The following is a 13,953-nucleotide window of genomic DNA, read 5'->3' on the forward strand; positions in this document are numbered from 1 at the left end:
ACAAAGCCACTTCCATCGGTTAATACACACATTGACACAACGAGTGCAGAGTCTTGCTCAGGGACACATCAACACTCACAGGAGGAGCTGGGGATCGAACTGGCAACCTTTCGGTTACAAGACAACTGCTCTACCTCCTGAGCTAAGCCGATTCCATGTGTGTGTCCATGTGTGTGTCAATGTGTGTGTCTTACTGTCTACTGACTCACACAACCAAACAAAAAACACAAACAACCTTGTAGCTAGCCAGTGTTGTTTAGATAACAGATAATCTACCAAAAAAATGCGGGACAGGGATCCCACATCTGTTTTGCCAAATAAGGGAGATCATCCATAAGTAGAGGAACAAGAATACAATTCTCCGAAACCAGTAATAGTTAACAGCCCAGGAGGAGGTTAAGAGAATAGAAGGTATAGATGAACCAAAGCCTTGTTTCCAAAAGATGACCGACTAATACCAAGCACACAACCTGGTGCAGCTTAAGAAACAGAGGAGAAGACCGGGCATATCAAATGTAATGGAATAAAGTGTCGCACAATACCATGCATCTTTAGCATCGGTCGCCCTGGTGGGAATCGAACCCCTCACCCTGGCAGGTGTCAACACCATGCTGAACCACCAGGATGATGGATTTATGAACCATAAATGAATGCATTCATGTTTGCGTCCCTTGAGTTAGGGTTAGTACGTACTCCTAGAGGTGCAGGTGATCCTCCCACTGCCTTCCCCCAGACAGGTGCAGTCAACCATCATCCAGCCCTGGTATGCCTTCTCCCACGTCTCCCCCACCACATAGGACAGCTCCGCGCTGTTGTCGTAGCAACGCTCAGCTGCGGTAGGGAAAAACACAGTTGATGAGTCGGTGAATCAAACACATGGATTAATCACCTTCCACCAACATGTTTGTGAGCTCATGAATCTGTGCTTGCGGTTGGAATGGAATGGTGGGATGATTGAATGAAACAGTGAAACGGCACTGTCCATACACAAACTACCACACCAATATCATGTGTAAGCATTGTAATTGGCCGCCACTAACCGATGGGTTTGCAGGTCCATTCCCCCTTGCCGTTGCCCAGACACACACACTCCAGCATGAAGCCCCCCGTCTCATGGGGTCTCCTCCAGGTGTCCCCGATCTTGTAGGAGGCGCCGCCCTCATGACACCGATCTGGTGGGAAACGGACACCAACCCAATGAACCGCATGTGTGTGTGTGTGTGTCTATGGTGTGTGTGTATGTATGTGTGTGTGAGGAATGTTTCCATGGAGAAAATCACTAAACTATGCAGATAGTCACACATGTTGTACCCCAGCTAGCCTAGCTAACAGCTGCATAGCCTCGCTGAACAGCTAATGGAGAATGTGGGGATTAGCCCGTGGCCTGAGGAACGCACTCAGTGACCACTGTCTGCAGGAGAAGAAAAGGTGGTGGGGGCTGGAAGGAGTCAAGCCAAAACCAGTACCAGGCAGAGCCATACACCCAGGCACATTGTCAATGAGTTATGGTCCATGCTGCACTTCCTGATCAAACATGTGTGTGGGTGTGTGTGTGTGTTTGTAGGGGAGGGAGGAGTGGGTTCACAGAACAGAGCTTTGCTTGCTTCTTAAAACACACTTCCGAAACAGGAGGTTGTATCTGTATGTTGCCAAATGTGCATGGAGAGAGCACACACACACACACACACACACACACACACACACACACACACACACACACACACACACACACACACACACACACACACACACACACACACACACACACACACACACACTTACTTGCGATGGTGCAGCTGATCTTGCCCCTGCCCGAGCCGATGCAGGTGCAGTCCCAGATCATGCCCTCCTTGGGCCGCTCGTAGGTCTCCCCCACCATGTAGGTCCTCTCATTGATCTTGTCATAGCACGTCTCCTCCTCTAAAGAGGCCGGAGGGATTAGAGTACGGGGTCAGATGAACGCTTAGGAGTACACTGGATGGGGGGGGGGGAAGTAAGAAGCTTTTGAGGAAGTAAGAAACTGATGAAAAGTCAGGGTGTGGGAATAAAGGTCTGGGTGTGGGGTTAACGTGTGGAAGTGTTCACAACGGAAATGAGCCCGCAGTCGATGAAATGACAAGGGGGATTATTTTCCAACCAGCAGACAGTGGCGCGGCCCTCTGACCTTCAGGCTTGCTGTTGCACTTGATGCCGGCCGTGCCGTGGCAGGTACACAGCAGGGTGCTGTCCCGGAACCGCCGCTCCCACTGCTCGTCCACCTGGTACATCACGCCGTCCTCCATGCAGCCCTCTGGGGGAGAGAGGCCGCGGGACAGCAGGTTAGGACCATAGGGGTACCCCAGGGTGTCCTCAACCGACCCTGGGGTTACCACCCCTGGACCCCACTAGAGGGGCCACCACTGGACCCCACTAGGGGGGACAGCATGGGACCCCACTAAGGGGGCCACCATGGGGCCCCACTAGGGGGCCTACCAAGGGGCCCCACTAGGGGGGTCAACACAAGACCCCTCTAGGGGGGTGGGGCCAACAAATCCTAACCCCGGAATGGGCCGTGGGGTTGATGGGGTTCAATGATGTTCTGGCCCTTGTTTGGAGATGAATTGATCGTCACGGAAACCAGATGTTTTGGAAGGGCTGGGTTGTGTTCTTTGTTCCTGACTTTGTCTCAAGAGAATATTAAGTGATAAAGACACAGACGACTAACTTTGTGCGCTTCTCTGTGTAATTCTACACGACTCAGCTTTTATTGCAGGACTAGCAGAGATATGGGAGATGCACTCATTGACCATATGGGTTCATCGGTTCTTCACTGAGTTCACCCAGCGAGAGACACACAGCAAGAGGGCAAGAGGAAGAGAGAGAGAGAGAGGGAGAGACAGACAGACAGACAGACAGAGGGAGATAAGAGACAGAGAGAGAGACACACAGAGAGAGAGGGAGATTGAGACACAGAGGGAGAACGAGATACAGAGAGCGAGAGAGAAAGAGAGAGAGAGAGAGAGAGAGAGAGAGAGAGAGAGAGAGAGAGAGAGAGAGAGAGAGAGAGAGAGAGAGACGCAGAGGGCTACAGGATGAAGTATACAATTGAAATAACTTAGCAGCCGACAGTAACGGGAACATAAAAGATATGTCTTTCACAGTGCCCGCTGAGACCCAGTTGGCGCAATACCAAGTTTATTCTCTAAACAGATGCTATTCCTTGTTTTGTAGAAGATACATTACGAATAAACATTTTCCAGAAACTCCAAGCGTCTCAAGATGTTCAAACTTCAAAGCGGCTGAAGCAACAATGGTCATAAATCATGAACTGACGGTTTTTTCTCTCCCCATGATTTTGATTTTTTTTTTTATCAAAAGTAGGCTATGTGATTGATTTGCAGGACTTTACTTTGTCTGTGCTGTGGTGCATGGAGGTAACGAGGACATTAGGGAACAGTGCCAACAGACTATAGATATTTTTTATGAATTAACTTTTCGGCAAAAGTCAGAAGGTATGGATAACTAATACAAATTTGACACATAAGCTTAAAATACAATTGGTCTTGCCTTCTGCATTTTGTATTTAGACATATTTTATGCTCCTCCGATCACAAAGAAATAAGGTTAGTATGAGAGAGGTTGAGCCTATAATAAACTAACCTTGGGAGACGGACTTGGAGACGGACTGGGAGCGGACCACCGTCCCGAGGCACAGCAGGACCAGCGCCCGGGGAATCATCTCTGCAGGAGCCACAATGTCCCACACACTGAGGTTCGGTTGCGCGTTGGTTCAAGATGTCCTGCCGGTGAGACGAGGAGTAGGCTCGGTCGTAAGTTCCTTGGCTTTCACTGCGTCCTGTCCCAGGTCTCTACTCTCCAGTCTCCGACCCCTGTGTGTGTGTGTGTGAGTGTGTGCGCGTGTGTGCAGGGCAGGTTAGTGGTGGGAGTGATTCATCTGGGCGTGGCTTAATCTCAGATGGAGGGAGGTGCGACCAAGGGTTCGATATTGAGGGGCAATGCCCAGCAATTCCTCAAAGATTCAACAATACCCCAAAAAGTAGCATTAGGTAGGCTACGTTTGAATCACTAGTTATTTTAAGAGTTAAATTATATAATGTTATTTCTTTATCTAGAAATTAACATAGCCTATGGCTATTTATTTTTGTATAATTATTTTCTTATTATAGACAAAAACAGGCGATAGATATCCGGCATTAATTAGGCAAGGGATTTAAGAGGTTAATCGGTTACAATCCCGAACGAATTCTGCGATTGGAAAGCAAAGTTCCTCCTCCCGTAACGTCAGCTTTATCCCGGGAGCCAGTACACACCCGGCCCACGCAGCGGGGGGGGGGCGTGGCACAAACAACTATATAAAGACTGGGACCGGAAAATAATTGCTTTCTCTCCATTGAAACCATGGACATATAATAGAATGGACACCAGATTCCAAAATGGCGCCCATAACATTCCTATATAAACTATTAACCTTATTTATTGTTTTCCCTTTTGTTTGATTGTCTGTACTGTCTGTATGTATTCCTTTTTTATTTGTAAAGCGTCTTTGAGTACTTAGAAAAGCGTCATAAAAAACTGATAAATTATTATTATCCTTTGTATCCACAGGTTCAGGGTAGCGTTTTGAACACATGCTTCGCGTTGTGCCGGCGAAACGCACATTTCTTGTCGCGTTGTGCCGGCGAAATGCACACTTCTTGGACCCCTGCATAACTGCTTGCAGTTCTAGTTATTATTAAACTGCTCAATGGCGCAGGGCAACATCAAGGAGAGATGCTTTCGCATCCGGGGGGTTAGCCGCGCCCTGGTTCATGACGTACCGGATGCAGAAATATTCTTGTTTTTTAGCATTGTAGCATCATAAGAGAGAGGTCACAGCCCTCCTTCTCCAGCAAAAAATAATAACATAAAACTGCAAAAAAAAAACGCTTGAGGTGGCGTTTTGAAGAGAAAACTTAATTTTTTTTAGTACATGGCATAAAGATAATTATGAGCATTTGATTGATATCAAGTCATTCTTTGCGGAGACACATTCCTGTTCCCCACTTGTATTGGAGTGAACGGAGATGTCTACTTCTGGGCCCCTTGAATCGAGGGACCCGTCCACAGAACGCTTAAACAGCTGCATTACCAGGCTTGGCCCCTGAGCACTGGTGGATTGCAGAAGTATGCACTGTTCCTGGGAGTAGGGTAAAAAAAAGCCTTGTAAATCACGGTTCACACGAGATCTTCCTTGAAGTCGGATCTTCAGATATTCATGTCGGTAAGTAAAAAGAAGTGGATTAACAATAATGTTTTTTTTTGTTTTAACAAGCTTAATGAACTATAGAACTAGGGCAGACTACTTGTGGTTGTGATACTGTTTAACATTCTTTACGAAATGTTCGAACGCTTAAGGCCGATTTAGGGTCGTTTTAGACGCAGAGACGTAAGCAAGTAATCAGGGGCGGCCCCAGCACATTTGGCGCACTAGGCGAGCTTCACTCCTGGCGCTCCCCCCCCCCCCCCCTCCGCAAAAAAAAAAAAAATAGGTTGTTAATTCCCCATGAAAACTGAATTGCAACCTTGAAAAACTTTTTTCTGTTTTGCCCTGTAACTGCATTTCTTTCACATAAACACAATAACGATCGCAACGATGAACAAACATTAATTCAAGAATAAAATCCACGGAGGAAAAAATTGCGCCCCGGATGGCTTTTGCCTCTTCATTTTCTTGATTTCGTTCTTGATTCTCGATTCTTGAAAACACTCTAATCAAACGCCTTATAGTACTAGCATGTTCTGACGAAACCAAGGAGGTAGGTTCCCCTTCCGTTTTCGATTTTTGGCTCATTTTACCCTAATGTTAGATTTATTTTTTTTAATGTCAAAATATTGGTTGGAGATATAGAAGGGGCGCAAAAATATGCGCCAGGAGGGAAAAAATATATAATTGTGTTTTTTTTTTTTTTTTTTCGGGCGCATTATTTTGCGCTCCCCCTCTAGATGGCGCTCTAGGCGGCCGCCTAACCCGCCTGTAGGGAAGGCCGCCCCTGCACGTAATTTACACAAGGGACTTGTTTTAGACAAGTTTTGATTTACGGTTCCTTTAAGGTTCCTTAAGGATTGCGCGTGTTGCAAGGGGATTCTCCGCCAGAACAGTAGGGGGAGCAACAAACGAATCTGTGGGCGTGGAAGTGGAAATCGCTGGCTTGTTTATATTTATAATTATCATAATTCGTTCTTGTGTTTTCTTCTTCTCCTTCTTCAAAATTCTTCATTCGCTTCTGTCACAGCCTTTTAAAAATGGCGCTATTATGCTGTAAAACCGGAAATGTGAGACTCCTGAAAGGATGTGGTTAGCTGGCCAATCACAGTCTTTGCGAGCTGCGTAGGGCCGTAGTGTTTCAAGGCCGATATATGCTCTGTTTTAGACGTAACACGTAAGCACGTAAGATACATAACCCCCCCTTGCGCGGGTAAAATATCCCCCCTTACGTGCTTAAGTGCGTCGCCCAGAATTCCTGACTATGCGACTAAAACACTACGGCCCTACGCAGCTCGCAAAGACTCTGATTGGCCAGCTAACCTCATTCTTTCAGGAGTCTCACATTTACGGTTTTACAGCATAATAGCGCCATTTTTAAAAGGCCGTGACAGAAGCGAATGAAGAATTTTGAAGAAGGAGAAGAAGAAAACACAAGAACGAATTATGATAATTATAAATATAAACAAGCCAGCGATTTCCACTTCCACGCCCACAGATTCGTTCGTAGCTCCCCCTACTGTTCTGGCGGAGAATCCCCTTGCAACACGCGCAATCCTTAAGGAACCTTAAAGGAACCGTAAATCAAAACTTGTCTAAAACAAGTCCCTTGTGTAAATTACGTGCTTACGTCTCTGCGTCTAAAACGACCCTAAATCGGCCTTTAGTCGCATAGTCAGGAATTTTGGCCGACGCACTTAAGCACGTAAGGGGGGATATTTTACCGCGCAAGGGGGGGTTATGTATCTTACGTGCTTACGCGTTACGTCTAAAACAGAGCATATATCGGCCTTTAGGCCTACTGTTTTAACGTTGGAAGAAACCCAAGCTTTCGCCACTTCGGAGCTGCCACAACAGCTCTGCCCATCCTCAGTAAACATGAACATATCTGCTGTAACTCTGCCTTTGTAACTCTGCCTTTGTATTCTATCAGGCCATGAGCATGGAAGAGCCAGACCCCAAGGTCAGTTTTCTTTGTTATCATCAAATAAGCTTTCTAGTGCAAAAGATTCAGAAAATGCAAACAAGTTTGTGTTGTCTGTTTCAGGCTTTGAGAATGGAGGAAGAAAACCAGTGAAAAGAACGGTAACATAATTTACTATAGGTGTTTCTTGTTTATAAACATTGCGCCTGGGCACGCCAATCCGGGCAGAAAGTCATCTACCATTATAGAATGACTATCAGAAAGCCCAGGTTAAATGTATTGTTTATTAGTTGTGGTTAGCCTACTAATCCCCCGTCTAACCATGAAGGCTTGCAGACACACCCTCAACATATTCCCAAACATACCTTTTGCATATTTGAGCCTTTGTCTATCTAATTATTTGACTTTAAGATGAAAGCTGCTTTCTAAGGTGCTAGCTATGCTTACATTACTTTACGACCTGTCACATTTGAGATGCACACGTTTGAGATGCACACTGAACAGTCACAAAATACTCTATACTGTACAGGCTAGTAGATGTTGCTTGCTTCTTTCTGCCCCGAGATTGCACAGTGCAACAGTGATGACGTACCTGAGAAATCCATGCATTGAAGACCGGCAAATATATATAAAATTAAGGCTTGTAACGTGAACGCTATAATATGAAGGCTTTCTCATAACTATCCTGTTAGTGACATTGTTCTTGTCTTGTTTCTATCAGTAATATTTATTTTAATTCATTGTTTTCTATCTCATGTAGGACCTTGAAAACATGCAGCAAGCGATCAATAAAAATATGTATTCAATACAATTATTGGAATTATTAATCTGCTGCCTTTAATTCTTTGAATTATTAATCTGCTGTCTTTTGTTAAAGGTATAAAGGGATAAAGTAGGCTAAACTTAAGCAGCTTCCCCACGTTAAACTGCTATATGCATTACATGTCATTGTACAATTGTAATAGGCTTCTTTTCTTAAACGCATATGACTCGGATGTCAGTTTCACGTAAGGCTATGATTAAGCTAATCAAGAGCATATCAAGATTAAGCTAATCAAGAGCATATTTTTAAATGAGCGGGTCGGGTGCATTATTTTTATATAAGGCCTAATATTTGAGGTCTGAGTTGCAGTCATTTATGTACCTGCGCACCACAGCTACATACAGATCACTTCCGCGATTTAGAAAAGTACTAGACACGCCTCCGACTACAAGTTACGCCTCCGACTACAAGTTATGCCTCCTACTACAAGTTACGCCTCCGACTACAAGTTACGCCTCCTAATACAAGTTACGCCTCCGTCTTGCAGGATGCAGATAGATACTATTGGTTCCTGGGGGCTTGATTGAAACCCATTCATATTTTTCGATGTCATAGGTCCCATGGGCTCTACCGCAAGGGTCACGCCCCTTAGAGGGGCCTTCCGGTAGATTACACATATGTTGTTTGTGGATTTAAATGATAATTCTTTCTGTCAAGAGTTTGACCGTTTATTGTGCAGTTGTTCAGTTAAAGGCTGTAGAGATAACACAATGAGAAAGACTACACGTCTCGTATGTGACGTCACGCTCCCTGCGACTGGCATGGAAAAGACATAGGCCTACTCTCTACATGCCCCGACTTATAGATTTTCACCTCTTTCGATGCTTTTATCCTCCCCTTGGAAACTATCAGTGAAGGGGAGCAGAGAGATCGCCATGTCTGCACCGGAGTTCAAAGTGTGGGTGGTGACGTATATCATTCGCGTCGAGAGCAGCGACGAGCTGTAGTTCACAAAGCGGCCTCACACAAAACCATTATCAATCCCCTTCCCGAATTTTTTTTGTTTTCTATGCGTGAAAAATGATCATTTAAATCCACAAACAACATATGTGTAATCCAAAGCATAAAAAGACTGGGACCAGAAAATAATTACTTTCTCTCCATTGAAACCCATTACTTTTTTTCGATCTCATAGGTCCCATGGGCTCTACCGGAAGGGGCGTGACTTTGCCACTAAAATCCCCGTTGAGGCCAGGGCTGTTTCCCAAAGTGAAGGTTGCAACCTTGCTAGAATACTTCCTTGCTAGTCGTGTCCTATGGAGATGAGGCTAGAGTGCTGGCTAGAGTGCTGCTTAGCGTTTGTAGCGTTCAGAGTTTGGAACGACTTGCTAGTGTTGGAGCACTTCCGCTTTGGCTTTTTAATGTTGCTCCTGTGGTAAATATTTTAATTGCTGAAATTGTCATTGGCGACAGTAGTTAGTTTAAACACCAGCTACTTACATATTAAAACAAATCAATCCATGCAAAATATAGCCTATCATTGTGTTGCAAAAAAAATTGAAAAAAATCGCACAGGTAGGCCTACATTTTTTTCATTGACATGATTAATCTATAAAAGCAATACGGCACAAAATATTTCTGAAAACTTTCAAAAACTTCACTTGTGTAAAGCAGTGTGTACTGCTTTCCTGGCGCAAAGGAAAGGATTGTGGGCATTTTGGCTCGTTGAGGATCCATCGATGCTTCCTTGAAAAATCTTGGAATTCTCGCGAAAAGGGCGCAAATTTCTGAGCGTTCTCAACATTGGAACAGTGCTTGTCAGCGTTAGCATCCTGAAATGGGCAGCCGTTGAGCATGCTTCCTTCACTTTGGGAAACAGCCCAGATGTGCGCATGATGGCCGCGAGTAATTGGCAGATTTATCGCTCCCCAAAGGCGAGGACTACACAAGAGCACATTACAAACATTCAGACAATACATTCTATAATTCATGTGCTGGAATTAAGCAGACGGGATTATCAAAAGCTTCATACAGGGATTTATTTTATTAAAACATGACTGTGAAGGGGGATAAGGGAATTTAATCCAAAGATACCTACGGTTTATTGTGGAACTTGGGGTGATTAGGGGTGGAACCCAAAACTTGTCTGGGACCCAAACACCCTAACCACCATAACTACTATTCTCCCTGTAGCAGCCCTTGACATCAAAATAGTCTCTTACGGGTACAACTTTTTATTGCGGCATTCTTCTGTCGATATAGCACCGTGAAACTAGAAAAAGTAACACAAAATGGTTGCACTATTACACAAATATATTAACATCAGTGCAGTACAATTTCCATGTTCACAAATTGAAGAAAGTTACACTTGTCTCTTAATTTTAAGGTAACATTAATTTGTGTGCAAACTGCATAAACATCTGAAAGACCTTTACAATATTCACTTAAATTCAAATATTATTCCAATACAGGAAATTAAAGAATGACAGAAAACATATTTCAGCACAACAAAGAAAACTTAAACGTGTGCATTATTTGCTTCACTTACATAAATAAACCACACTTAAACATAATCACACTAAAAGCATCCTCACTAGAGGCAGGGTGTCCCACAGAAGGGCCTAGCATCACAGCCTCCATCTTATAGAGGTATCGGGCCAAGTAAAGCTTTTTACTCCAACCCTCCTGAGACCTGCAAAAGTAGGTCACATAGCGTCAGAGTCTGGAAACCATCCAGTCACCTCATGTTTCAATGTCTGGAAAACGTTTACTCCTCCAGGGGGGGCTTAACAAAGCAGCAGCCCTTCTGGAGCTAGGGGCCCAGGAGCCAATGGGGGCCCTTCCAGAGTCATTGTCCACAGAAAGGGGTTCCTAAATGTTTTAATCTCAGGACCCAGAAGATCGTCTTAGCGTGTCCATGCACGGACCAAAACCCCACACTCCCAACTCTGAGCACACTGGAATCCCTCATTAATCACTGAGCAGAGCCTGGTGCTCTGAGGGCCCTGTCTGTTGTCAGGCCAGGACCTCCGGCCCACTGGATCGCTACTCATTCTGGGTCTGACTGGCTGCTCCATGGCCGACGCCCAGGTGGGCCTGCGGGCTGACTGGACGGCTTGGGCCCGTTGTCGTGGGAACCCAGACGGATCACTGGGATTCCTGTGTAAGAATCCAGGCGTTGTCATTCTTCCATTTCCTTAAACTTTGTTGGTTTTCCAGCACAAACATCCTGGCTTGCCCGCATGTTTACAATAAAAGTACTCATTACATGCCGACAGTTGCACTACTACTTCCAAAAGAGCAGGGCAGAAATAGAGACCAAGAATAAGATAAACTGCACCAGAGACACGCACACACTTCAGTGGGCGTTCATTACCTGCTCATGAATATCAGTTCACTGAACTCGATGTCTCACTAACATACGGTATGACATATGACTAAATTGTCAAAAGTATTCATATATTAGGTTTCATGAGTGTCATTCATGAGAAAAAACCAAACCTTTAAACCGTTGACTCTAACTCAAAAGAACCGTAATGGCAACTGACTTTAACCAATATGTTCCACAGGCTCTGGTGCAAAACTGAAATGAGAAACAGGTGCTGCGACAATGGAAACACAGCTAGACGTGTGTGATGTGTGTTGTCATGAGCTCAGCTTTTAAACAGCGACACCGGTCAGCTGCTCAATGCATATCCTCAACACCCATTTCTGGCCCATATGTTTCAATTTTTAGGGGTCATGAACAAAACTACGATCCCTTTAAACATTGACCAGTCTTAATTTCGAGTACATTTTGTGTATTTTCAGGTCGTCTACTTTAATTGTAAGACGAAAGCACACAGACATAAATTGATCAAAAGTAAGGTCTAGCTTTCTTAAACATTATTTTCCTGAAAAAATTGGTATTTGCTTCACAACAAGAAATGGAGGACAAATTGCGCAATCATCTCTGTTATATCTATCATTCTCCTCCAGCTGCCAACTAATTCCAACACATTTCCTGACACATTTTCAGAGAATTTGATTGGTCGATAAAATGATTGAAGCCCAGAGATGGTTGAACCATGGCGCTAGTAGTGAGGGGCCAGCTCCACATATGTTTCCTGTTACAGACCCTGCTCCGCGCTCAACACTATCTGTTGCTCTGTCATCCCAAATTTCCCCACATAAACATTTGATGGATTGTTTTTGTTTGATTTAGTTGTGAGTGAAGAAAGATCCCCCCTGGGGGTCAACCACCCAGCCCACTTACAGTATATGGGCTCTACTTCGTATCTTTCTCTAGTTATTAACTTCTTTCTCTCTTTCTTTCCAACTTTTGTTCTTTCTCTCTTCTTCTCTGCCTCTCACATCTCACAAAACAATCCACTGGTCCAACTTTAACACAGTGAACTTTACGTACATGGAAATGTTTCTGAACAGTGAGATCACGCGAGGTCAAAAGGTGAAAGGTTAAACTGATGGATTCGTGGCATCTATTAAACACTCTGGTTGTACTTCTTAATACCCGTGGTTGCATGGATCATATAACCGTCTTTCTAGTGTTATACAAAGAAAATGGACTGGGCTTCATGAGGTCAGGTAGGGGAAGGAACCTTTTGCTTTAGCATTGTACAGACATTTCCAGACATTACCAGTCCAACACTGCCTGATTCATCGAAGAGTGATTTTGGTTATATTAAGGCCGGATGTTTTGTCAACCACAACAATGTTTTGCCAGCTCTGAAACCACACACACACCACCAACAGTGCTGCGATTACGCAGAGGGAAACCCCAGCTTTTCTTCATTAGCTGGTGATGGTCTGCAAGTGACCGTCCCACTGTGGTCTGACCAGTGGGTGATTTACCGTTAAAAGTGAATCAGAGTGCAGTGGTGCAGTGTTTTCATGATCTTAAGAGTAGCAACAAAGAGTTATTACTATGGGCAGTAACGTATCTGTAGTCTATACACAACATAATATCATCAACAATAACATGATCTCTAAGATCGTGATAAGTGGTGTATGTACTGTATATGATGATGTATGTATATATATAGATATATGTCCCCCTAACCCTAACCCTGACCCAATGACAAAGAGTTAAAATTACCAACATGCATACATATGCATACTTTCTTGCATAATATGAGCCTTAAACCAATCCTAAAACGACTATTTCCATAGGCCAATATCGTCTGATGTACATTTTCAAAAAACTGTCAACAATGTTCACAATGAAACAATCCTCATCTTCAGTGGAAAGTCTCTGGATACCTTATGCATAGCTATGGCCATGACACATCAATTACTGCCATCGATGCTAGGAGAACTAAGTGGTTCTGTGGGGAAATGACTATGGTGTGGTGGTGACAACCATGGTTATTCAAACACTTGGCAAGCTTTAGTCGGTTTTTCCCAGCAGGTCAACTATGTGTGTAATCCAATAGAAAGGGAATTGACCTGAATGTTGGTCATTCATATCCAGAATTAATACAATGTTACAATTGTTTGCGTATTTGTAACAATTGATGTGAATTCTATTATATCTGGATCTGTTAGCAGTAACTAACCGACCAACTGCCTGAATAATGAGGGCATATGTTTCTCTTTACGTTAAATCTTCAAATTGAATTCAATGAAGGGAGTGAAATAGAAAGGATGAGAGCAGTAGAGGAGATGGAGGAGGGTTAGGAGGAGTTGAAGGAGGAGCACGTGAGAGAGATTGAGGTGAAGGAGGAGGGTTAGGAGGAGGTTGAAGAGGAGCAGGTGAGAGAGATTTAGGTGAAAGAGGAGGGAAGAGAGGTGGAGCTGGAGGAGGAAGTGCAGGAGCGACACCGCCCTAGGGAACGACTGGTACAGCAGCCAGGGACTTCATGAACATACTCTTTTGAACAGAGAATGTGATCTAAGAAAATATTGATGCTTTTAAAAAGAGCAGTTGAAGGGTGAAATGCAGGGAACAAAGAAATAGACGGATGGGCAGATGGACGGACAAACCGACAGAATAGTTCAGTTCAGTAAATGAAAGAACAGATGAAA

At 44.2% G+C, this 13,953-nt stretch overlaps 1 protein-coding gene and 1 long non-coding RNA gene across 2 annotated transcripts in view; one reads left to right on the forward strand and one right to left on the reverse strand.

Moving 5' to 3' along the window:
• Nucleotides 1–3,898, reverse strand: part of fn1a (fibronectin 1a) — a 39,379-nt gene extending 35,481 nt beyond the window's left edge. The window contains exons 1-5 of the mRNA XM_030342644.1: nucleotides 3,640–3,898; nucleotides 2,165–2,290; nucleotides 1,783–1,920; nucleotides 1,041–1,172; nucleotides 694–831 (exon numbers count right to left, since the gene is read on the reverse strand). Of these exons, the coding sequence (XP_030198504.1) occupies nucleotides 694–831; nucleotides 1,041–1,172; nucleotides 1,783–1,920; nucleotides 2,165–2,290; nucleotides 3,640–3,718 (613 nt within the window). The 5' untranslated portion in view covers nucleotides 3,719–3,898. The remainder of the gene's footprint in view (nucleotides 1–693; nucleotides 832–1,040; nucleotides 1,173–1,782; nucleotides 1,921–2,164; nucleotides 2,291–3,639) is intronic.
• Nucleotides 3,899–5,129: 1,231 nt separating this feature from the next.
• On the forward strand, nucleotides 5,130–7,943 carry LOC115532763 (uncharacterized). The gene is made up of 3 exons (XR_003974115.1): nucleotides 5,130–5,260; nucleotides 7,176–7,205; nucleotides 7,290–7,943. It is a non-coding gene; the product is annotated as an uncharacterized LOC115532763 (long non-coding RNA).
• Nucleotides 7,944–13,953: the final 6,010 nt, after the last annotated feature.

The sequence above is a fragment of the Gadus morhua genome, chromosome 20 (genome assembly GCF_902167405.1).
Source record: "Gadus morhua chromosome 20, gadMor3.0, whole genome shotgun sequence".
Lineage (NCBI taxonomy): Eukaryota > Metazoa > Chordata > Actinopteri > Gadiformes > Gadidae > Gadus > Gadus morhua.